The sequence below is a fragment of the Dermochelys coriacea genome, chromosome 2, assembly GCF_009764565.3.
Source record: "Dermochelys coriacea isolate rDerCor1 chromosome 2, rDerCor1.pri.v4, whole genome shotgun sequence".
NCBI lineage: Eukaryota > Metazoa > Chordata > Testudines > Dermochelyidae > Dermochelys > Dermochelys coriacea.
Window position 1 is genome coordinate 264,454,041 of NC_050069.1, and position 25,766 is coordinate 264,479,806.

A 25,766-nucleotide genomic window follows, 5' to 3' on the forward strand; every position below is an offset into this window, starting at 1 on the left:
AAAAAAAAAAGAAAAAGCCACCAAGCCTGCAGGAAAGGGATAGACTTGTGTGAAGCGTTAAAGGGGACTCAGCAAGTAAAGGAGGCTCACTGGCTACTGATGACAGATACCCTGTCAACCCTAGTGTAACTGCAGGGCAAACCATGCAGCAAGGTACAGGTAGTACAGACGCGCTTAATTGTTTTGCAACAGGTACTCTCTCTAGCGAGGAGGCGGCCATAGCTGGGTTCCACATTTAAAATCTTTCAGGTAGTTTGTATCTCAATTTTTTCTATTACAAGCACAACCAGTTCAACACCAGCCCTGAAAAGCAAGCTGGGTTCTGCCTGAAGGCACCTCGGGTGATAAAGATCCTGCAACTAGGATAGGATGTTTTGTTGATGAATGTGATGGGGTGCTCCACTCACTGCTAGGAATCTAGCTGGTCACTGGGGGGGAATAGCTCACAAGTCAGCACCCCTTCCCATGGTTGCACACCATCCTCACCTCTCTCTCGGTCTGCAGTCCTGCTTGCGCCCCGAGCTGCTGCTGCTGCTTCTTTGTAACTTGGCCCTCCAGCCAGGTCACCAAATAGTTTCTCCGTCCAGGGGTGGAAAGTCTTTCCTCACCAGCAGTCTTAGGCATTCTTCCCAGTAACTACCTCGTAGTGCCACTCCCTAACCGGGGCCCATCCTCTACTCTGGGTTCCAGCTCAGGGGCCCTCTAGCCAGCAGTCAAGGCCTGTTTCCTTCTAGACATTACCTTTCCCGAGCCTCATTCTACCTTCCTTGTGCCGCAGCCCAAACATACCTCTTCCCAAGGAGTGACTGCACTTTCCCATCAGCCCCCTTCTGCTTCCAATTTCCTCTTTATAAATCCAGCCCAGCTCCTTCCTCCTGAGCTGGGCTCCCTCACTGTCAGGGAATTGCTGAGCCACCTGATCTCCCTCAGCTGTGGCCTGTGGAGTTAATTAGCCCCCTGCTCTCTGCATGAATCCTTTCCAGGCAATTGTGGGGGGTAAAAAACCCTTATCACAATGAAACAAAACCAAAGTTAATCCAGGTCAGGCCCCAGTATCTCCTGCAGAGCGCTCACAAGCAGAGTAAGAACTTGCTTGTGTCAGCTATGGCTGAATGGGTAGCAGTGCCAGATGGTGCTCATTTTCTTCTTTCCCCAGCATTCTTTGATAATTCACAATGGCAAAAGGAAGTCTTCGGTCATTAAACTGACACCATGTCAGGGCAGGACTGTTTTGTTGTTGCAGAAGTGAAGTCACCTGAAGGTGGGGTTGGTTTAGAGTTCAGAGATAAAGTGGATATTTTTAATATGGGCCTGATTCCTGTGTGTTTTTCTCCTGTCCACAGACCTCTTTTCTATATGCCGTCGAATCCAATGCTTGTGCTCCCATTTCCTCCTCCCGTCTTCCCCCAGCCCAACCACCTCACCTGCAATAGTCCAACAATCAATTCTCCGACTCCACTTGGGCAAGCCAGCCAACCCCTCCCAGATCAGAATACTGCCCCATCTTAGAAATTGCTCCAGCCCCCAGGCTAGGTACTAGTCTCTTCCCTTGCTCTGAATCCCCTCAGATCACTGGATTTTTGTCAAGCTCAGACTTCCCTTCCCTCTCTCTGTTGAAGCAGGAAGCAATTGCAGGGCAGAAGACCCCAGTACCCACAGGAACTAGTCTGAAATCAGCTCCTCAGAGGCATTGTTTTGCCTGCTCTGTCTACTATCAGAAGCCAACGTGCTGCAGTATTTCTGATATGGGCTTTGCTCCAGTCCACAGCCAGGTTCACTGCAGTCCCCTAGGAACAATTACAGCAGCTACACCATAACGTGTGGTTGACAGGTGGGACATTTTTAGTAGGATTTCACCCCAGGACTCAACCAAACTCCAGAAGGAGGCATTGTTGAGATGCTGGGATTTTATTAACCATGTTGTTCAAACTAAGAGAAGGCTTATTTTCAGATCCCACATTAAGTTACTGCTTAGAAGTACGACAAGGGGTAGATTAAAATCCAGTGAGCAACCCCCACTGGATTTAAGCAATTTAAGGCCTAACACCTCCCTGAGAGGATTCCTTACTGCTCAGGTAGAAATGTGACCCATAATTACAAGTTAGGCAGTGATGCAACTCGGCATACCACAAATCACTGAATCTTTAAAATCAAGAGTAGATGTTTTTCTATTAGATCTGCTCTAGGAATTATTTTGGGCAGTTCTACGGCCTGCATTATACAGGAGGCCAGACAAGGTGATTCCAAGGCTGGAAGGGATCACTGATCTATGAATAATACTAGTGCAAGTTTCAGGAAACATTTTATTCGACAAGTATTTCTTTATGATTCTACAAAGGTGATCAAATAAACAGCAAGACATAAAAACATGAAATAGTTAAGAGATTTTATTCTAATAGCTTTAATTACAGTGCTTATTTGTCAAAATGAAAACTGAAACAAGTATACAAAACAGTTTGATTACTAATTGTGTATTGAAAGCATAAAGGTTTCTGCAACACTAAACAAACCAGTTCTGATAGTTCCCCAAGTTTAAATGTTTTCAACAGCTCCAGCTTCTTCAGTGTTTATCAAAATACGAAAGAAAAAAAAGTAAAGAGATCTTTTTCTGATGGCAAATCTGAACCTTGCAGTATGAGGGATGCCCAGGGTTTTCACACATATACAGATATGGGATTGTTCCAAAATGGGTTTGAATACTTCTAGAATGGAATGATTCTCCAGACTCTCATGCTTTTTTCTAGACACTATACCTAGATGTTTGGTGAATTTTTCATGGCATTTCTTATTTACGTACAGTACTTTCTGACTATAGAGCTTAGGACTGACATAGGCTGTGCTTTCTGTGGAAAGGTTTTGCCTTCTGGAGTGGTTTACACACAAGAAAAGTACAAAACACTTTACATAGAATGTAAGAGGTTAAAAATGTGACCCTCCCAGAAATTATTCAAGTCTGATGGAAGATCACAATATCAACCTTATCTGAAGCAAAACAGAGGTTTAAGTTGTATGAACAAATTTTCAAACTGCTCTAAACCAGTTCAAACAAACCTTTGAACACACATGCTATGAACTACAGAAAGATCCAGAGATCTAGCAGTTACATGGATCTGTATTTTAATCAGATGAAGCTTGGTTTCATCTCTGCTTTGCCATGTCAAAGGAATTAAAAGTCACTGGTATTCAAACTGGAATCACAGAAATTATGTCCAACATACTTCTTATGTGCTCAAGTGTTTTACTTTTCTATAGCTTTTTAAAAAATAGAGCATTCAGGTTAAAAACCAACCACCAAAATGGATCTCAACAGATCTCACAACCCAACAGGGACAGTATTCAGCTCTACTGCACATTGACTACTGGCAACCCATATGTTAATCCGCTTAAATCCCTTCCCAGTACTAAACAGTGAGTTGATTCTTTACAATAAAAAAAGCTGAGTAATATTGCATAGGAGTACCAGAAACTGCCTCATTGGAAACAAAAACTATTTACATTAAATAAGAAACCTGTTTTCAGGCTTGTATTTGCCACATGTAGCACAGTACAATACATACTGTGGCAAAAGTAATGAAAACAGCTTCCGGCACTCAATACCACAAAGTAGCACAGTTTGCCACATTAGAGTAAAGCGAAGGGCGAAGAGGAGGAAATAAAAGGGAGGGGAGGAAAAAGAGGGAAGAGGAAGTTTTATGGTTTCATTTCTGGTTTCGGAGCTGATTGGACAACCAGTCCAGTCCTTCATAGAGACCATCTCCACTAGTGGCACAGGTTGCCTGGATATACCAGCTCCTGTGACGAAGAGAATGGAGTCCAAGTTTGTCTGTAATTTCTGCTGCATTCATTGCATTAGGGAGGTCCTGAATGTGGGAAAACAAGGAAGTCATTTTCCACTAAGAAAAATCCTTTACATATTTCAGTTCAAGTGTTCACATGAGAGGGTACGAAACCAAGTAATACTTAAATGAACACTGAGAAATGTTTGCATAACACCTTCATATGTAACTATCCTAACTAAATGCGAGTTTTCAGAAAAATTTAACACAACGGTCAATGAAAGGTATTTATTTCATCCTATGAATGGAACTGCCCCAAAGTACTGTATTGTATAAGAAAAAGGAAGCTGATGATGCAGAACTGAAGTGCAGAATTCATTTTATTAAATGGAAAAGCAAGGATATCTAAAGATTTACCTTTTTAATTAAATTAGCAGTTAAATTTTAATTTAGCAATTTTAAAGAATTTAAATTACACCTTTGAAAATCTCTGCTCTCAGGTTAAGATTCTGCTTTCTCTCAGCTATAGATTAAAAGTAACAGCTTTCTGTTTACTCTTAACTTTGGTAATGTGCTTTTTAAAAAAGAGAATCTTACAGTTGGATCAAATTAGAAAAAGTGGTGGAACTCTATTCAAGCTGTCTACAATTCTATAACTGCTGGATGCTTCTACTAAGAGATCAGCAGCGAAATGGTTAATGTTGACATTTAACCTCACTAACCTCAGTAGAGAGCGCTCAGCGGTTGATTTATCGCGTCTAGACTAGATGCGATAAACTGACTGCTGGTGGATTGATCGCTGCCCGCCAATCTGGTGGGTAGTATAGACAAGCCCTAAGATTCAGAATTAACATGCACTGAGATAAGACAGTTCTCACTTCAGTGCAATTGTTTCAGGCCATCTGGGAGACCACATAATGTCAGCTCCCATTTATTCACGAGGTTCTCTTCACAGCTAAGGAAACGGGATATTTCTGAAAAAACTTGAAGTGCAGTTCTGACAAGCAGGTACATAAATAGCACTCTTAACAGCTCTGCTCCCTGCCCACCTTCAGTCTTGCCTGAAGTCTTTAACAACGACTACGTATTGCTTTTAATGGCTGTAGCCAATAAAGCTGAGTCAGCTGAATTCTATTCTTACACACAGAAGAGTTAATTAGTTGCACGTGTTCAAATTTGCAATACAGTTACATGAGTTTTAGGGAGGACCTAATCTGGACCAAACCATGCACTACTGGTGGTGATGCACGAGACAGAACACTTAGCTAGACTCAGTCTATGGAGAGTTTGCAGAGCTTGCCATTCTATATATTTTTTTTTTTTTAAAAAAGGGATACCACAAAGACAGTCAACTGACAGAATTTTTGTATCTATTACAAGGGACACCTAAATTTACCATAACTAATGGATTAGATAAACTATCTTCAGGTTACTGTATGCTTTGACAGTATTTATTTACAGTCAGTTTCCTGACTGCATGGGGAAATTCAGACAGGTGCAATAGCAGAAAATACTTTTAAATTAATTTTCCTTCAAGTTGGCAGCATTCTTTACTAGCAAGCTGAGAATTTGGTATGGAAATTAGTGTGATAAAAATACGAAGATTTATGATGTCACTTTGATGGAGTCAATTTTCCGAGAAGGACCCACAGTTTAAATTTTGCTGAAGCCCGTGGAGCTACAGATCAATGTCAATATGGTATTCCACTGAGTACCCTTTCAGTCTCTCACTAAGGAATGTTGAAGACTGCCATATCACAGTGTACCAAACATTTTTACACAACTATTTCATGACTCTTCAGAATTTTTTTTTTAAATAGAAGCCTTTAAGATCACTTGCTAACGCATACCTGTTTGTTAGCAAACACTAATAAGACAGCATCTCTCAGCTCATCTTCTGCCAACATTCTCATAAGCTCTTCTCTGGCCTCATTCACTCGTTCTCTGTCATTACTGTCAACCACAAAAATCAAACCTATAAAACAAAAACATTCATTATAAAAAACCCCAACTAGCTGCACACCAGAAATTCTCCTTTTTTTTTTGGGTGGGGGGGAAAATCAAGTATTTTGAAGTTTTAACAGAAGATAAAGCAAACAGCTTAGCAATACGTACCACTGTGTGTCTCTGGCTACTAGAACGTCTTTTGTTTGAGATGACAAATCCCAACAAATGCTGACTATGCATAGATTTTCTCCCAGTTTTGGACTAAGAACAGATTTCAAATTACACACACACACACACACACACACACACACACACACACAACTAAAACTACAAAAATATTTTCACAGTGTAAGTTCTCTTAAAAAAGAATTGTTATAGGGCAGGAGAGTTGCTACAAGACTTGTATTTTACATGTTTTAACATCAATTCCTCTAGTTATCTCATGTCCTTCACTCCTGGCTCTATGTTAGCTCTGTAGTAGATGACAAGTACTTAAACAAAAAATGAGCATATTTTCTCCATTAGTTTAAAAGCAGATTTTCAACTCTTCTAGAGGAAAGAATTCTGAACTCTGGTTTTGACAGGCAAGCAGCAGAGCTGATTTTCAAGTGTTTTAAAGAAGCAACTGTTGTCCTTTTTACATCTATGTTAATCTAATTTGGGAATTGAAACAAAAACACTGAAGTTTTGGATTGGTACCCACTTACCAAACCCTTGAATGGACAGTTTGATGCTTTGGTTTATGTTTTCATGTTGTAAGCAATTCAGGAAAAAAAAAAAAGTCTAACACACACAGGTTTCTTTACCATAGATAGTCATTTAACTGAGGACCCACCTTGTGTATTCTGGAAATAATGGCGCCAGAGAGGTCTGATCTTATCCTGACCACCTACATCCCACACTGTGAAGCTAATGTTCTTGTATTCTACTGTTTCTACATTGAAACCTGAAATAGAAATGGTGACAAAAAAATTGATCAAGCAGGAAAATATATACTACTGTCTCCAATTCATGCTCAGAAGTAATCATAAGACAAGTATATGAAGTTAAATTTAGATGCTTTCACACTTTTCCTCTCAAGACCTCAACATAGTTAAGAGCTGTTTCTCTTGCCTACTGAAGTCCCCTAAATATAGACAGTAATGAGTGTGTATGAATGGCTCCTCAACTGTAAGAGGAACTAAAGAGACTTAAATATATTCCTTTGTACTTTACCTTCAGATTTTATTGATTTGATTCCAACCTCTGATCATTCCATCTCCCCAGAAGAGCCACTGTGTTTTTCCATCCCTACCCCCTCAAATGCTTCATGTTCGCGGTGCCCTTAGAGAAAAGTTAGACAAACTTCTCCAGCCTATCAAGAGTTGCTCCACACACTGGCCAGAAGGAAGGAATGGAATTGAAAGCAGTCATATGCTAAGTTCTCTGTAAGCTGTGTGGCCACATGGCTGGCTATCGAGGGCCATGCAGACATGCAACCACAGGGGCCCTAGACTGGAGAGATGCCTCTCCCCCAGCCCTAGCCCCGGAGCTGCCACAGCCAGGAAAAGGTGCCTCTTCCCTGGCCCGCTGCAGTGAGATAGAGCTGGGGGGTGTGTGGTCCTTTCCCTCCACCACAGCCTGCACCCCAACCCCCTCATCCCTAGCCAGAACCCCCCTGCACCAGACCTGAGCCCAGTTCTGCACCCCAACCCTCTGCAACCTGCACCCCAAACCCCTCATCCCCAGCCCTCTCCCTACTGTATCCCCAACCCTCTGCCCCCTCCCATGTTCTGAACCACTGGGCCCCACCCCCGCCACACATCATCTCCATATTGGTGCATGTAACAAAATTCATTCCGCACATGGATGTAAAAAATTAGAGGGAACATTGGTCATGGGTTCTCTCCTCCTCCCAGGCCTAAAGAGGTAATTGCTTCCACCTCAACCCTTCAGAGGTGAACTGTCACTAGAGCCAAGTCAGGATGCAGCACCGCAACCAAGCCACAAAACCAGCAAAGCACATGACTGACTCGACCCTGATGTATGTAAACAATGCGCCACAGGGACCAGAATCTCAAAACAGTTAAAAAAGCAAGCAAAATGTAAATATCTTACCTATAGTAGGGATAGTAGTTACTATTTCACCAAGTTTAAGTTTGTACAAAATAGTGGTCTTTCCTGCAGCATCCAGACCAACCATAAGAATACGCATTTCTTTTTTGCCAAAAAGGCCTTTGAAGAGGTTAGCAAAAATATTTCCCATGCTTGAAATATGGTGTTCCCACACTGGCCAATGAAATCTAGAGAGAAGAAATTAAAGAATTAAAAACAACATAAGAATGGTTATAGTGGGTCAGACCAATGGTCCATTTGGCTCAATGTCCTGTCTTCTAACAGCGGCTTCACAGGAAATGAACAGAACAGGGCAATAATTGAGTGATCAATCCCCTGTTGTTCAGCCCCAGATTCTGCCAGTCAGAGGCTTAGGGACACCCGGGACACGTGGTTGCGTCCTGACAATCTCAGCTAGTAGCCATTGATGGACCAATCCTCCGTGAACGTATTCAATTCTTTTTGGAACCAAGTTATACTTTTGGCCTCCACAACATCCCCAGCAATGAGTTCCACAGGTTAACTATGCACTGTGTGAAGTACTGCCTTATGTGTTTTTTTTTTTTTTTTTTAAACACTTGCTGCATATTAATGTCAGTGGGTGATCCCTGATTCTTGTGTTCTGGGAAGGGGTAACTAGCACTTCCCAATTCATTGTCTCCACACCAGTCATGATTGTATAAGCCTCGATCATAACCCCCTTAGTCATCTCTTCTAAGCTGAGCAGTCCCAGTCTTCTAATCTCTCCTCACATAGAAACTAATAATTTTTGTAGCCCTTCTCTGTACCGTTTTTGAAATGGGGTGACCAGAATGGCACGCAGTATCCATGGTGTGGGCGTACCATAGATTTATCTAGTGGCATCATGATATTTTCTGTCTTATCTATCCTTCTCCTAATGGTTCCTAATATTGTTCGCTTTTTTGACTATCGTCGCACATAGAACAGATGTTTTCAGAGACCGACCTATGACGACTCCAAGATCTTTCTGAGTGGTAACAGCTAATTAAAACCCCATTATTTTATATGTATAGTTGAGATGTTTTCCAAAGTGAATTACTTTGGATTTATCAACACTGAATTTCACCTGCAATTTTGTTGCCCAGTCACCCAGTTTTGTGAGATCCTTTGGTAAATCTTCCCAGTCAGCTTTTGACTTAACTATCTTGAGTAATTTTTATTGTCTGTAAATCTTTGCCATCTCACTGTTTCTCTTTCCAGAAATTTTATATATTGAACAGCACTGGTTCCTGTACAGATCCTTGGGGGATTCCACTATTTACCTCTCTCCACTGTGAAAACCATTTATTCCTACCCTTTGTTTCCTATTTTTAACCAGCTACTGATCCATTAGAGGACCTTCCCTCTTATCCCATGAGTGCTTACTTTGCTTAAAAGTCTTGGAGACTGACTGTCAAAAGCTTTCTAAAAGTCCCAGTACACCATATTCACTTGCTCACCCTTGACCACGTTTGTAGACACCCTCAAAAAACTAACAGATTGGTGAGACAATTTCCCATTTTACAAGCCACACAGACTCTTCTCCAGCATACTGAGTCCATTTATGTATCTGACAATTTTGTTCTTTACTCTATTTTCAACCCATTTGACTGGTACTGAAGTTAGGCTTACCGCCTTGTAATTGCCAGGGTTGTCGCTGGAGCCTCTCTCAAAAATTTGCATTATGTTAGCTATCCTCCAGTCATCTGGTACAGAGGCTGATTTATGCAAAAGGTTACATACCACAATTAGTAGTTCTGCAATTTCATATTTGAGTTTGTTCAGAACTCTTGGGTGAATACCATCTGGTCTTATGTACAAGTTACTGCATGTCTAACTACTGACAACATTCTTCATAGTAACATGGGCTAAGAACAGTTATAGACTAGCAGCTGAACACAAATTCTAACAAAAGCTGTCAGGAGCTCATGGTCTATTTCAGGATTTTAAAAATGCACTGGATACAGATTAGTGGGTTTTTAACGGTTTTGCCTCACTATGGAAAATGCAACGACTTTGACAAATAGGGGAAAAGGTAGCCCTAATTATAAGATAGCTACCATACGTAGTCCTGAATCTTGTTAGTGTGCTTATGCAATGTCTTTCAATTACCGACATACTCAGCATCACCATCCTTTTCCAATGCTGAAAAGTTATACAAAAGCTAAGTATTAATTTTTAGTGAAAGAAAACATTGAAGTGTACATGATTTATCAACATGAACACACCTGACTACTTCATCTTGCCTCAACGCTTTGTGTGAGTTACTCATAGCACATTACCTCAAAATGATAAATATACCATTCACTCTAAGCTGACTAGAAGATGTTAAGACCTGAGCGACCTTTTTAATTTTTTTAAAAAAACCAAAACACTAACACTACTCTGTTCACTAAACAAAGACATGGGAAGTGACAAATCCCCTGACACAGCCCACCATGTTTCCCTGCTCTTTAACAGTTGCTTCCGTCCTCACTAGTGGATTGATTTATACAAGGAAGCCAATTTGCAATGTGAACAACATATTGGTTGAGGCTTTGCTAAATACCAAACCCGCATCTTTGAGACAGACAATCTTCTCAAAAGTGGATCAACTGGTTTTATTGAAATTTTCTATGAGATATCATTGACTGTTGGTTGAGATTGGGTACGCAAAAGTATCAGTCAAAATGACAATATGAGAAAATGATGGTGGTGTTAATCATTCTACTCTAATCCTCTATCTACAAGTGAGCATACAAGTGAGCATTGAAGTTGAGATGAAAGCGGAAGACCAAAAAAATAGCTCAGAATATGATTCTTTAGGATTTGAGGAAACTAGTGCTCTGAAACTGTTAAAATACAAGACTAAGTTTTAACAGATATCTGCTTTTCTACTTTTAAGTCCTGACCCACAGGGTTACATTTTCAGCAAAACCTTTGCAGTTCACCTATGTATCTGACACACTGCTATATTTCCACTAAAAGGTACATTATGTTGCTATCAGCAAATTCAGTATTACATTCTAAGGCTATGCAAAAAGAAAAGGAGTACTTGTGGCACCTTAGAGACTAACAAATTTATTAGAGCATAAGCTTTCGTGAGCTACAGCTCACTTCATCGGATGCATTTGGTGGAAAAACATCCATGAAGTGATCTGTAGCTCACGAAAGCTTATGCTCTAATAAATTTGTTAGTCTCTAAGGTGCCACAAGTACTCCTTTTCTTTTTGCGAATACAGACTAACACGGCTGCTACTCTGAAATAAGGCTATGCAGTGTTGTAGCTGTGTGGGTCCCAGGATATTGGTGAGACAAGGTGGGTGAAGTATCTTATCGGACCAACCTTGTGTGTCTCATCAACAGAAGTTGGTCCAATAAAAGATATTACCATGTCATTCTAGGGATAGGAATTATTGCTGTTTATGACAACAAAAAATTATTCTTTTCTAACAAATATCACTGTATGTTAGTGTTCAATTGAAAGCAGCATCCAAGACAAATTTTACCAGAGAGAAGGGGTAAAAACTTAAGGGCATTTAAAAACAAAAGCTTAACATTTTTTACGTTCCTTAACTAGTAGATGGTTGCACTGCATTACATTGAATTGGTGACATAATTCACTTTGTTACTGTTTTGCCTGGAAACTGAGGTCTCAAATGTACATTGATATATGTAGAGATGACCATCACGAATAGAAAAGTTAAGAATTTAAAATTAAGGTATACATTTTAGAACAAAAAAGACAGCAGGAATATATAGTCATAAACTGCATGATTTTTTAGAGGATTTCTATTTACTACAATAAGCCAAATTCTTTATATAATATGATGTGTACTTTGTTAAACCATTACCAATGAATCGGTCATCTGAAAGTTTATTGCACACGTGCAGTAAGCGAGTGAAACTTAAGACTGTCCCTTGAATTTAAGAAACACTTAAGATAGTCCATGTCACAGAACTTAATTTCCTTTTGATGACTAACACGTCAGTTATTACACTTCCAAAATACTTAGCAATGAGTAATGCAAAGAGACCAGAATCTACCTTGAGTTGTTTAGCAATGCGTTAATAGTATAGTTACACTGAAAAACTCACTGAAGGTGCTCAGCAATTATGTTCTTAAAAATGATGTTCTAGTCGATACATTTTAACCAAAGTTTTAAAAATAATTGTGGAATTACTGAATATTACTGAAGCCAATATATAAATATCGGAAGTTAGACTAAATATGACTCTGTAGTGCCCCAAAAAGATTTGCGCATCCCAGTGCCCTCTGTCAAAGGGATCCTTATTAGTCTCAGAATGATCAAGAAGCTATCACTCTCTTTCACATAGAGAAAGACTAAAGTTTAGGATCGGCACAGTGGAATGCTTCTGTTACACCACTGTCCATGCTTGTTTTTAGTCTCGAGGGCTGTCATTCTGGAATCTTTCACCAACATTTAATTCACTTAAATTTAATAAGATGTGGCGTGGAAATTGTCTTTAGTGTTAGGTTTACTTCCAGTTAAAATTTGTTTTATTGTCATAGTTAAAGAGATGCTTTCTCTTAAGAAAGCTTAATGCTTTCATATTCCTATAAAGCCAAAATATTGAGCTACTGGAGAGAACTGTAGTTCAACTTATGAATGTTGTATCACACAGAAAGATTATGGCATGACTCATTTGCAAAGGAATGCATTTCCTTCTTTCTAGAGCCCCCATTTCCTCAAAACACTGTCACCAGTCTTCCAGACAAGAACAGGAGATGCCTCCTTTTGCAGCAGACAATGTCAATCCTTATTTGGTGAGGGGAGTGAATGACAGGAAGCATTCCACTGGGCAGGAGTGTGTTGCCTCCACAGAAGCTCCCTATACCAGGCTAAAAAAAAGATTTGGACTTTATTTTGTTATATAGGCATTTATAACTACACTCTTGCTGGAGGGCTGAGTACCACCACTATTAGGCTACTTTACAAGCCCTGTAAAAAAAGTGGAGTAAATTTTAAAAAAATATTTTACATGTTTAAAGACATAACTGATTTTAGGTTGACTATCTTGACAGCAGCCATTTAAAATTTGATACTCAGTGAATATGTAGTTGAGATTCTTAATGTCTTCCCATGCCTCAAAAGAGGCATACAATCTGTGATTGTCTTACAACAACAAGTTTCTATGGGCAGGACTTCACTACCCGCTGGATCAGCGGGTAGTGATCGATCTATTGGGGATCAATTTATCGCATCTCGTCTAGACGTGATAAATCGATCCCCGAATGCGCTCCCCGTTGACTCCGGAACTCCAGTTCGCGAGAGGGGGAAGCGGAGTTGACAGGTGAGCAGCAGCGGTTGACTCACCGCCAGGTAAGTCGACCTAAGATACACCGACTTCAGCTACGCTATTCGCATAGCTGAAGTTGCATATCTTAGGTCGGACACCCCCCCCCCCCCAGTGTAGACCAGGGCTATGTTTACACTTAAATTCCATTGCTACTTCCCCACCACAAACTATGGAGACAGGAGGATTTTCCTTGAATTCTTTTAGTGGCAGATAAGTTTGTACTTCCCATTTAAACCTAAATTAAAACTATCATCCTCCTCAGTAGTTTTAGGACATCCACCGTTCTATTCAACTTCAGATTTTTACACTTTTCACTATGTCTCCATTTTAAATGATCTTTTCTAGTGAATATAAACTTAGCTCCTCTCTCTCCCTGGATACAATGTATACTTTACCACACTTGTTACCCAGTTCTGTGTCTTGTCCAATATTCTCTATAGCAGCACCCAAACTGTACACAAGACTTGAGGATATAGCTGTAGTTCTTTTAATGGCATAAAAATATTTACCAATCTAGTTTCCATCCATGTAAAAGTCAGAACTTGAAACATTTACAAGGTACCCATTAGATAGAAGCAAGACTTACCCAGTAGCAATGCTCTATAGAGAAACCCAGCTACAAACCTGCATTAATTATGCAATTCCTGGTGCTATTCCTGGACCCTGCTTGGGGTCTCTTTTGTATTTGCCTCTGGCTAGATGTCAGATAAACTTACCCCCAACCATGGCTGCTGGAAGGAGGGAAGCTTCTATTATTTTACACCTCTTCCAGTCTCCAATTCCCCTTTTGTCTCCTTTCACTAACTCATCTTCCAGTTTGTATCAATCAGCATAACTTGCATTCTCTCACCACCCTATAATCTCCCTCTCTTTTTTTTTAAGACAGGCTTTAGTGCTATTTTTACATATTATTGTTAACGTAAGAGATTCAGTCATGCCTTCTGTGTCTATAGATTCAGTCTATCTTCATGTGTCTGTATAGCGCAAAGTATAACAGGGACGCAATTGTGACTGGGGCATCTCACACTATTGTAATATAAACTGTCTTCTAGTTTTCCCCTAGCACATCTACTTATGAAGACCACCAGCCTAACTATTAACACTGACAATTTCTGAATAGTTATTCTCCACCCCATATGGCGAGACCCTTACCCAAAAAGGCCCATGAAAAGTATATTTACATTGCAACTAAATATCCATGGCTGGCCCATGTCAGCTGACTAGGGCTCACTGGGCAGTTTAACTTCAGTATAGATGACTGGGCTGAAGCCCAGATGTCTACACTGCAATTAAACAGCTCTACAACCTGAGCTCCTTGAGTCAGTCAGCTGACATGGGCCAGCCATGCATGTTTACCATGTAGACATACCAATGTCTTCTCATTCTCTTGCCTCTTTCAGATGTCTGGACATGTGCCATTATGTGTCTTACCTGAGAAAAGGCAAACTATACTAAAGCGAGTCTTAACTACCCAATATATAGCCTATTCTTAAGTAAAGAATCATCCTTTACTCCGGTTTGCTTTTCCCCTAACTCAAGTTAGTAGAGACCCCAAATATTACCACTGTTAACAGTTTGACAGTCCATGTGAAGCTAGTTTGGTGGTCTGTCTAGTTCCCAGTGCACAGGTATAACCACCACAAGTAGTTCAGTCAGGGCTTGTCTACGCAACAAAAGTTACCTTAATGTGGTTTATCCTTGTCTTCATATGCAGCCAAACCATATTCAGCACCACCCACTGTCAGCAATAGCCAGTTTTTGTATATAGGCAAGTCCCCAGCTAGCATCCTCAGAAGAGATACAAGAGAATTAACAGATTCCATTGTTCTATAACCTGTAAAGTAGGGCCCTCCAGGTCAGGGTTAATTTTACAGATTGAGCTACTGCTAAATGTGCCAACAGCATTTTATAGACATGACTGACATCTATGGAGGCCAAAATCTAGTACCATTCACCAGCTCTGAATATGCCAAAACACCCTTTGCTACTCTTACTTCTGTTTTGCTGCTCATTAGGACGAGCCCTGGACTACATACAAACTTATGTTGGTATAACTACATCCCTTAGGTGAAAATCCACACCCCTGAGTGACGTAGTTATACTGACTAAACCCCTGGTGTAGACAAAATTATGTCAATAGGAGGGCTCCTCCCGTCAACTTAGCTATTGTCACTCAGGGAAGTAGAGTACCTACACCGAAAGGAGACGCTCTTCTGTGGGGTAGGTAGAGTCTTCACTAAGTGCTACTGGGGCAGCTGCATCGTTGTAAGTAGACAAGCCTGAGCACTACAGAGCACACCCTTACTCTGATGTTGCATTCTATAGCACCTCCCACAAGGTTTGCACAGTGGTAGAAACCTGTTATTCAGGTTCAGTTAAGATGTTGCATGTCACTGGTAAGAGGAACAAAGACTCATTTCTGGATAGACTGCAAATTTATACCAGGAAGTACATCACATCTCAAACTTCAGGTACATTTCTAGTCATAGCAAAGTTAAAATTTGAGTGAATGAGTCTTATAGTAATGCTTTTACTACGCAGAATTCATTTTAGAAGTTTGCTCAAGTGGTATGGCACCACTGACAAATGTTAACCTTTAAGCGTTACATAATCTAAAATAAAAGGGACGTGACTAAAATGTACATGTTTAGTAGTGTTCTATACTTTAGCATCCATACCAGTTTTAATGGCATTTTATTTTACTTGTGTGCCTTTAGAAATTCAATATGTTCCTCCTTTTGCTGCTTCCATGCTATCCAACAGTTGTTGAATAAAGCCAGTCTATATACAGTATAGTTTAAATTAAAATTAGTAATCTGCCAAGAAAGGTGTGTGTTTTTACTGATGTTTTAGCTGGGATTTAAGATCTTTGAAAACTGGAATGCAGTCTTTTAGTCTTTCATGGCACAGTTCTATTTGGCCACGTACAACTGATTCAAATTCTTTATTGACTAAATAAAAAAGCAATTGTAATTTAAGTCACCATTTCCTGTAATTTCACACTGTTTTAACGAAAAGATATTATAGAATGCATCAAGGCAGGGGTTCTCAAACTGGAGGGTGGCGAGGTTATTACATGGGGAGGGGTCACGAGCTGTCAGCATCCACCCCAAACCCCACTTTGCCTCTAGCATTTATAAAGGTGTTAAATATATAAAAATGTGTTTTTAATTTATTAGGGGGCGGTCGCACTCAGAGGCTTGCTATGTGAAAGGGGTCACCAATACAAAAGTTTGAGAACCACTGCATTAAGACAATAGGGTGGGGAAAAACCTGGATATCCAACATCCTTCTGCCATTTTCACAATTTGAGTAGTAGAATGTTAGATGCAAAACCAAAATATTTACATCTGTGCTCCTCCATAACCGCACTCACATGGAGCTTCAGCAGCCATTAAACTGGTGTTACACATGTCTACTGTTTCAAACCATGGCAAGAAAAGCTACTGGGTAGGAGTATAAGCATCTTGCTCACAAACTGTCTTCTACTATTGATGATGTCCAACATAGAAAAGATGGAAAGGCACTGCTAGCAAATAAGACTGACTGCAAAAAAGCTTAATTCCCTACTTCAGAATACAAACATGCCATGTCTGTTAAATAGAAAGCAGCTGTAAGGAAGGCATTCTGAAGACTTGCTAAACCCTTAGCCAGCACTAGCAATTTCAGCTGTTTTTCCTTTAGCTTTTTCTTTCAATAGCTACAACTGATAGAGTATCATTAATATACACATTCTTGTACACCACAACATGCTATTTACAATATAACTAGTTAAAATGACTCCTTTGTATAAAAAAGCTGACCATATTGAAGCCACAGCACTATCGGTCTGAAATGTAATATTAAACTTGAGATTTCAGATATTTAAAATATTTTTCACAGCAGTCCTTTTCTCTATCCCCAACTGCCTATGTTAGCTTTCTTGTCAACAGTATAACCAAAATGTAATTTTAGAAACTGCTTCTTGTGTCCAAATGTTTTGCCAGCTACTTAAACGCTTAATGGGCACGAATGACAGGTTTATGAACCAATTCCCCCCACCCAACATATCAAAGGCACTCTTCCTCATTAAAGAAGAAGTAAAATTTATATTTGCACGGACTTATATGAAGTGCTAACAAATGCACAGAGTAAGAAAAACAGTTTTACCCAACCTCTTTAGTTTTCCTTGGTGTGCCTTTGACCTGTAAAGTACTATTTAGATGTTGGGTCATTTCTAACTTTCACAGGGATAAACTATTTTAGAAGTTTTAGTGCCAACGTAATCTAGCAGCATAGTATTTCACACCTGAAATGGATATATAGCCAGTTAAACAAACCTGCATGCTTTCGTACTTGAAGAATCTGTTTCCTTGCAGCTTAAAATGTTCTATTGCAGAAAATTTTAAAAATAGCTCCTGATCAGAATACTGTCAACTATGTAACTAAACACTATTCAACAGTTATACCCAACGGTTTGTAGAAGTTGTTTACTGGCCTTTCACCTATGAAGCAAAGGATGAAAGATGGCGAAATAGCAAGTAGATGTCAACAACTCAACAAATTCTTTGAAGCTGGAATTATAGTTTCAGATTTCTAATTTTTTCTACTGAAATCAAGACTACTACTTTCAAGATATTATTTACAGGACTAAAATTAAGCACAAGTTTTAGATATAGAAGTCATGTTAATTTTCAGAATTTTTAGTCTAAGTATGCATCATCAACATCATCATCTGCAATCTAACTTTCTATGAAGTCTTAGAATTAAAGATGAGTCACAGAGAGTATTTAAAGATGAGCTGCAAAAAAAGAGATGGTAACATATAATACTCTCACCATGATGTATAAAGACTACCTCTACACTCCTCCTCTTCCCTTCCACTAACAACTTGTTACAATATACTAAGCCCTCTGATCTCTTTAATGGAGGTATTTGGTAAGATCTGTTGTGCATCTTAAATGGTTGATCGCACATAATGCCATAACCAGAGCTGCAACTTTCCCTAATTCCAACTGAAGGGGGTGGGAATGGATGCTGAGTTTGAAAAAGGAAGGAAAAAGTTAAAAAGTTACAGTATCTTGGTTACTTACCAACCAATACAAGGAAAGCAGAGATCTGACATTCCTGATGTTTCTAACGTAAAATAAACCATTCCTTCTGGAAAAAGCCACTTGAAAGCTGTCTATAAAGACATGGTACAGTGAAGGGAATTCTGTCTTTGCTTCACAGTTCAGCTTTAAGAATTCCCTTCTGTGCCCATTTGAAGTGATTCTTCTTCATGGTACCACAAGAGCCATCAAAATGTATTCTTTTCTTGCTAAGCGTAACTGAAGATTGATCTAAATGTGGCTTTCATGTTCTCCAAGACTTGATGAACAGGGCACTCTATGAAACTAGATGAAGAATCATGCAGATGGGCTGGAGGAAAACATGTATACAGTAAGTTATTTTCAACCAAGAGTGGCATCTAAGCCTTTTAAAAAGAATGTTGAGGGCCACAACTGTTCTCAAATGCTTCTCCAAACGAACTGAACATCTCTGCCAAACTACCATACAATAGCAGCTAAATATCAGGACCAAATAAATGCAACTACTGCAGGTGCTGAACACAGGTTGGCACGTCTTCAAATCAAGATAATGTTCTTCATTGGTAGTAGATCTTACTTGTGACTTTGGCCACAGCTTTTCAATTGCTTCTGCACAAGAATGAAACATGACTCCTAAGGAATATGAGTTCACCTATATTCCATCACATCTCTTCTGTCTGTTAGAATTTAAGAAGATAGGTGAATGTAAGTTCTGTGAAGAGACCTTCTTCACATTGTGTGTTCGTACAGCGCTTAGCATAATGGGGCCCCTAGGTGCTACTGTAATAGAAATAAATAGGTGGGACATGAGCATGAACAGTTAGATATTGCCCTAGTGCACGAAAGATTTAGTCATTCCTGCAGTAATGGGAACAAAAGTAGACTGCACAATGTTCTAGAATCCATGGAGACAAAAGGTGGACCACTTAACATTTTACTTAAAAGCCACATCTGTCCGGGGTTCTTGTTTTCAAGTTCAACCTGATGCACGAGAAGTAGTGATGCAGTTCTAAGTTTCAAAAAATAAAACCCTGAACCACGTTAAAATATTATGAACAGTTTGTGTATCAAGACAAAGAACAGGGGCAACCCAATATTGTTTATCTAAAAAAAAACCAGGTGAATAATTTAACATATTCCACAGTAATCCAGTGGGCGCTCTCAGCTTTTGGCAGCCCACATTTTTGCAAAGAGATATTAAGTTGAGAGAGGCTCATTACTTCTGTATCTTCCTTTAAAAAAAGATTGGCAAAAAATGGAAAGAAATTCACCCTACTGAAGGAGTTTGACTACAATCATGAGATTTCTGGGCAGAAGCAGAAGGCTATTCTATTTTTTCCTTCTGGATGCCCCCAATTTCCTGAAAGAAGATGTCAGAGTTAAGTGTAGTCTCCTACCCAGTCAAGGCACATCTAAAGTAATTTGATTACAGCTTCATCTGCTATCAAAAATGGTGAAACCTAAGAACACCGTGCTCGTGAAACCTAAGAACACCAGCAGAAAGTGTTAACTACTTCCACTTAAACAGAACGTGGCTCAGACTTACAATAGCAAAATACTTATATACTTTAAAACTGCTCAAGTTTTAAACTATGTCTGACATACTACCCCATCCTCATTCACTATACGAGTTCAATGCTATGACTAGACTCACCCTAGATACTGTGAATAAATTCAAGTTAAAGAATAAGTGAAACAAGATTGGTGGCTGACACTTGACCAAATCCAAGAGCCAATGCTCAACTGACTGTTTGGATCAAGATCAGCATATGAATAGGAATTATATTAGAATTAAGACATCAGCAAAAGTAATACCATATATTCACAATGTTTTCATGTATTAGAAACAAGAAATGAAATTAGAAACTTACAAGCAGCAAGAAAAACTGCTGAATAATGCAGAACAGCAGCTGTTGTATCAGGAAGCTGATTCAAAACTTTTGCCCATCAGTACAAGGAAGAGAATGATAGCTGGGGATAGTGGTAGCTGTATTACTAGTTCTACAGTCTCCACACTAACAAGGCCTTCAACAGACCGGGGGGGGGGGGGGGGGGGGAGAGGAAATGGCTACATGAGAAAGTTTACAGCAGCGCAACTGCACCGATGGAGCTGAGCCACTGTAAGCTCTCTAATGCAGTGGTCTCCAAAGTGGGGTGTGCACAAAACCATCCCTGGGGGCACGCCGGTGGCAGCTCGGCTCTCGCCGCTCCGTCTTCGGAGGCATGCCAGCAGCAGCTTTTTTTTTTTTTTTTTGCACTTCCCCAGAGCTGGCCCTGGGGGTTCACGATTCAAAAAGTTTGGAGACTCGTGCTTTTATGTAACTGCTCTAAGCAGACGGGAGTCTCCTGTCCACTTAACTAATCCACCCCCAATGAGTGGCGGTGACTATGTCAGCAGGAGCTTTCCTGCTGCCATAGTGCTGTCCACATTGGTGCTTAACTAGGCACAAGTTATGTTGCTCGGGGGGTGGCCAATTCACACCACTGAGCAACATAACATATGTCCACTTAAGCTATAGTGTAGCCATAGGCTATGCTGACCAAATATACCCATTGTAAAGAATCCAGAACACTGAAATACTCATAAGGATGACCTACACTTGATAAAATATTTCATAACAGATGATGAAACTAAAGTGTGATTCTACTCTGAATTGTAAATATTGTCATCTCAGTGATTTTCTACTGAGCAGGTTTGATAGAAAAGTTGTTTTACTTAACTACCATCCTTCTAAACTCAACCAATCTTGTTGTCAAGATGGGTTTCTTTCCTTCTTCCACCAATTTATGTAATAAGGGTTCTGCATGGTAATTATGCCCTTAGTTGTACCCATGCAATTTTAGTACTTAGGGACAGTTTTACACAGGGATAACAAACACAGCGAACAAGTCTGCTGAGTCACAAAAAGAAACAGAATCCAGTCCATTCCTAACTCTGCTAGCTTCAAAGCCTAAGAAACTCTCCATTTTGTCAACAGACTCAGCAAGTATGACTCAGACCTACACAAAGATCTATTGAGTAAGAATGTACCACTTTTACAGTCCCTTTTCAGATAAGATTTTTTTTTAAAAAAAAAAACCTTTGATAACTTTATACAAAGGGATTTGCTGATACAGACTGATGTTGAGATTAGTAACAGACACTATATCCAATTTAAGGTTACTGAATTAGGAACCCACAGCAAATAAGTGGACACCATGATCAGTCAAGCCACCTATTTATGGGCACAACTTACTCTGCACCTGATTTTTAAAGGCGTTTCTTAACCAGTGTCCATTGCTGTAGCATCCAAAGCTGCTGAGCGGGTAGAAGTGACATTTGTTTAAACCATCTCATGGTTTTGCTGCTTTGCCAGAGCAGAAGTGTCAGTAAGCATGACAAATGAAGACAGTCAAGCCAGTCAACTTAAGAGCTTCAAATCAGGTAAGTTTTCTCACCTTTTCATCCAGGGCTACCATTACAATAATGGCTTGAGGAAAGTAGTCAGCTCCCAAGCTTTGCAGCAATTATGGGTGTCCAGTCGAGGAAATAATGGCATCAAACCAACCCTCTAAGTACATTTTCAGAAAATCTCTTTCCTTCCATACCTACAAGCTTAACAGTGTATATAATGGTACCGATTTGAGTAGAAAGTCCACAAAGAAATAATGAATATTTGGAGGAAAATTTTAACTCCCTTAAAGGAAAGTTATGATAAGGAATACCCAAATTCAGATAAAAACCTGTTGGGTTATTAGAGTGGCAAAAACAGTAATAGAACTGTTATGCTAAATGAACTTGGACAAACCACTCAACTTTAAGCTTTCAATTTCTCATCTGTACAACAGGGATAATAACGCTCTTCTAAGAGGTGTTGTGAGGCTCAGTGGTTGCACAGCAAAGTTCAAAATATCTGAATAGTTAACGTTTCCGCTATAGATTAAGCTGATGGATTCAAAAAACTTCTGTATACACTCAGTCAACCTGAAGAATTTGCTTTGGTAGGTACCAAGTGCCAGAGTGACAAAGTCAAATACCGTGACTGGATAATTTTGTGACAAAAGTTTTAATTATACTAAGATGGGGTAAATCCAATCATGCCTCATGACCAATGAATTCTATACTACTAGCGAGATGAATTGTGGGAGAGGTTTACCTTCCTGGAGTGTCATATATGGGCCACAGATAAAAGGCAGATGGGATTTTGTAGGCCAAGTTATAATCTGTTAAAAGGAAGCCTTGCATGCAGAGTAGTGGAAGTCTGACCTCCTGGGTCACCCACCCAAGCAGTTTATCCTGGAACAGAATTTCTTTCCAGTCTCAAGACAGCAACTCTACTCTTCACCATTTCATCCCATCACACAATCCAACCCAAGCACTACAAGAATTAAGCAATTATACCCTCAAACCTTTAATGAAGGCACACATCCCAGATCACACTCCCAGAACTGGACAGTCATTAAATACCTAAAGCTAGCCAACCGTCTGAGGAAGAGAAGAATCCATATGCCCTGGGACAGCTCTGAGTTACTCAGAGAGAGAGAGAGTTGGCCTGACCACCCCCATCCAATTCCTCCACTGGGGGGGGGGCCGGGGGAGGATGTTGGATCTGTAGACCTGACAAGGCCACGGTTGTGGAGTTAGGTCTGTAGAGCTAGCCAGGCCAAGGTGGGAGATTCCAGACTGAGGACTGGGTCCCTAAAACTGGCTGGGCCGAAGTCGGGTGCCTAAGCCAGGCCCAGGAGGCGGTGGGGCAGCAAGCAGGTCAGTGTCTAGGATGGGGCCGGGGGGGGGGGAGAGAAGAGAAGGGGGCAGGCGGGTCGGGTGCCTAGGCCGGGCCCAGGCTGTGGGAGGAGGAGAGAGAAGAGAAGGGGGCAGGCAGGTCGGGTGCCTAGGCCGGGCCCAGGCTGTGGGAGGGAGGGGGAACGAGAGAGAAGAGAAGGGGGCGGTGGGGGGGAGAAGAGAGAAGAGAAGGGGGCAGGCAGGTCGGGTGCCTAGGCCGGGCCATGGCTATGGGGGGAGAGGGGAGGAGAGAGAAGAGAAGGGGGCGGTGGGGGGAGGAAGAAGGGAAGGGGGCAGGCGGGTCGGGTGCCGAGGCCGGGCCCAGGCTATGGGGGAAGGAGAGAGAAGAGAAGGGGGCGGTGGGGGGAGGAAGAAGGGAAGGGGGCAGGCGGGTCGGGTGCCTAGGCCGGGCCCAGGCTATGGGGGAAGGAGAGAGAAGAAGGGGGCGGTGGGGGGAGGAAGAAGGGAAGGGGGCAGGCGGGTCAGGTGCCTAGGCCGGGCCATGGCTATGGGGGGAGAGGGGAGGAGAGAGAAGAGAAGGGGGCGGTGGGGGGAGGAAGAAGGGAAGGGGGCAGGCGGGTCGGGTGCCGAGGTCGGGCCCAGGCTGTGGGGGGAGGAAGAAGGGAAGGGGGCAGGCGGGTCGGGTGCCTAGGCCGGGCCCAGGCTATGGGGGAAGGAGAGAGAAGAAGGGGGCGGTGGGGGGAGGAAGAAGGGAAGGGGGCAGGCGGGTCAGGTGCCTAGGCCGGGCCATGGCTATGGGGGAGAGGGGAGGAGAGAGAAGAGAAGGGGGCGGTGGGGGGAGGAAGAAGGGAAGGGGGCAGGCGGGTCGGGTGCCGAGGTCGGGCCCAGGCTGTGGGGGGAGGAAGAAGGGAAGGGGGCAGGCGGGTCGGGTGCCTAGGCCGGGCCCAGGCTATGGGGGAAGGAGAGAAGAAGGGGGCGGTGGGGGGAGAAGAAGGAAGGGGGCAGGCGGGTCAGGTGCCTAGGCCGGGCCATGGCTATGGGGGGAGAGGGGAGGAGAGAGAAGAGAAGGGGGCGGTGGGGGGAGGAAGAAGGGAAGGGGGCAGGCGGGTCGGGTGCCGAGGCCGGGCCCAGGCTATGGGGGAAGGAGAGAGAAGAGAAGGGGGCGGTGGGGGGAGGAAGAAGGGAAGGGGGCAGGCGGGTCGGGTGCCGAGGCCGGGCCCAGGCTGTGGGGGGAGGAAGAAGGGAAGGGGCAGGCGTCGGGTGCCGAGGTCGGGCCCAGGCTGTGAGGAGAAGGGAAGGGGGCAGGCGGGTCGGGTGCCTAGGCCGGGCCCAGGCTATGGGGGAAGGAGAGAGAAGAAGGGGGCGGTGGGGGGGAGGAAGAAGGGAAGGGGGCAGGCGGGTCAGGTGCCTAGCCGGGCCATGGCTATGGGGGAGAGGGGAGGAGAGAGAAGAGAAGGGGGCGGTGGGGGGAAAGAAGGGAAGGGGCAGGCGGGTCGGGTGCCGAGGTCGGGCCCAGGCTGTGGGGGGAGGAAGAAGGGAAGGGGGCAGGCGGGTCGGTGCCGAGGCCGGGCCCAGGCTATGGGGGAAGGAGAGAGAAGAGAAGGGGGGGGGGGGGGAGGAAGAAGGGAAGGGGGCAGGCGGGTCGGGTGCCGAGGCCGGGCCCAGGCTGTGGGGGGAGGAAGAAGGGAAGGGGGCAGGCGGGTCGGGTGCCGAGGTCGGGCCCAGGCTGTGGGGGGAGGAAGAAGGGAAGGGGGCAGGCAGGTCGGGTGCCGAGGCCGGGCCCAGGCTATGGGGGAAGGAGAGAGAAGAAGGGGGCGGTGGGGGAGGAAGAAGGGAAGGGGCAGGCGGGTCGGGTGCCGAGGCCGGGCCCAGGCTGTGGGGGAGGAAGAAGGAAGGGGCAGGCGGGTCGGGTGCCGAGGCCGGGCCCAGGCTATGGGGGAAGGAGAGAGAAGAAGGGGGCGGTGGGGGGAGGAAGAAGGGAAGGGGGCAGGCGGGTCGGGTGCCGAGGCCGGGCCCAGGCTATGGGGGAAGGAGAGAGAAGAAGGGGGCGGTGGGGGGAGGAAGAAGGGAAGGGGGCAGGCGGGCCGGGTGCCGAGGCCGCGGCCAGGCTGGGGCGGTGGGGGGACGCGTCCCGGGGTCGGGTCGGGTCGGGGATGCGGGGGCTGGAACCCCACGCGGGCGGCGACCCTTTGAACGGCTCCCCGGACCCCTTCTGGCCGCCCCCCGACCGTCCCACGCTCCCCAGGGAGGGGCGGCCCGCGCTGCGGCCTGCTGGATCCTCCCCTCCTGGGCAACACCGGGGCCCCCGGCAGGGACACGCCAGCCCGCCCCCGCCGCTCCCGGACACCCAGCGGCCTCCACCCCCGGGCCCGGGCCGCAGCCCGGCCTCCCGCGCCGAACGGCACCAGGCCGCCGCCGCCGCCGCGCGGGGCGGGAGGATGTTGGGCCGGCGGCGCGAGGGGGAAGGCGGCGCTTACCCGGCGCTGCTGCCCGGGCTCTGGGTCTCGTTCGGGGCCGGCTCCCTCCCGTGCTTCTCTCCCGCTCCCCGCCCAGGCTCACAAGATGGCGGCTGCAGGCGGCCACGTCAGTGCCAGGGCCGCGCGGGGCACGCCGGGTGACCGAGGAGGGACAGGGTGGGCGGGGCTCGCGCTGCGCCCAGGCTCGGCGCGCGCAAAGGGGCGGGGGGCGGGCTCCGGGCGTCGCCGTGCGGCGCGCTGAGGGGGCGGAGCCGAGAGCCTCAGGCAGGTGCGCGCCGGGGGCGGGGCCCGGCAGGGGGCGGGGCCGGGCGGGGGCCCCGGCCTTCGACCTTTGCCCGCCGGCCAGGGGCGGTGAGCGGGGCGGGAGGGGCCCGGCGGG

At 43.8% G+C, this 25,766-nt stretch overlaps 1 protein-coding gene across 1 annotated transcript; it reads right to left on the reverse strand.

Annotated features, from left to right (window-relative positions):
- Nucleotides 1–2,369: 2,369 nt before the first annotated feature.
- On the reverse strand, nt 2,370–25,543 carry ARF1 (ADP ribosylation factor 1). Its single transcript, XM_038390467.2, has 5 exons — nt 25,388–25,543; nt 7,821–8,005; nt 6,559–6,669; nt 5,627–5,751; nt 2,370–3,860 (listed from the first exon to the last, which is right to left on the reverse strand). Exons 2-5 carry the CDS (start codon nt 7,966–7,968, stop codon nt 3,699–3,701), a joined length of 546 nt encoding a protein of 181 aa, XP_038246395.1. The 5' UTR covers nt 7,969–8,005; nt 25,388–25,543; the 3' UTR covers nt 2,370–3,698.
- Nucleotides 25,544–25,766: the final 223 nt, after the last annotated feature.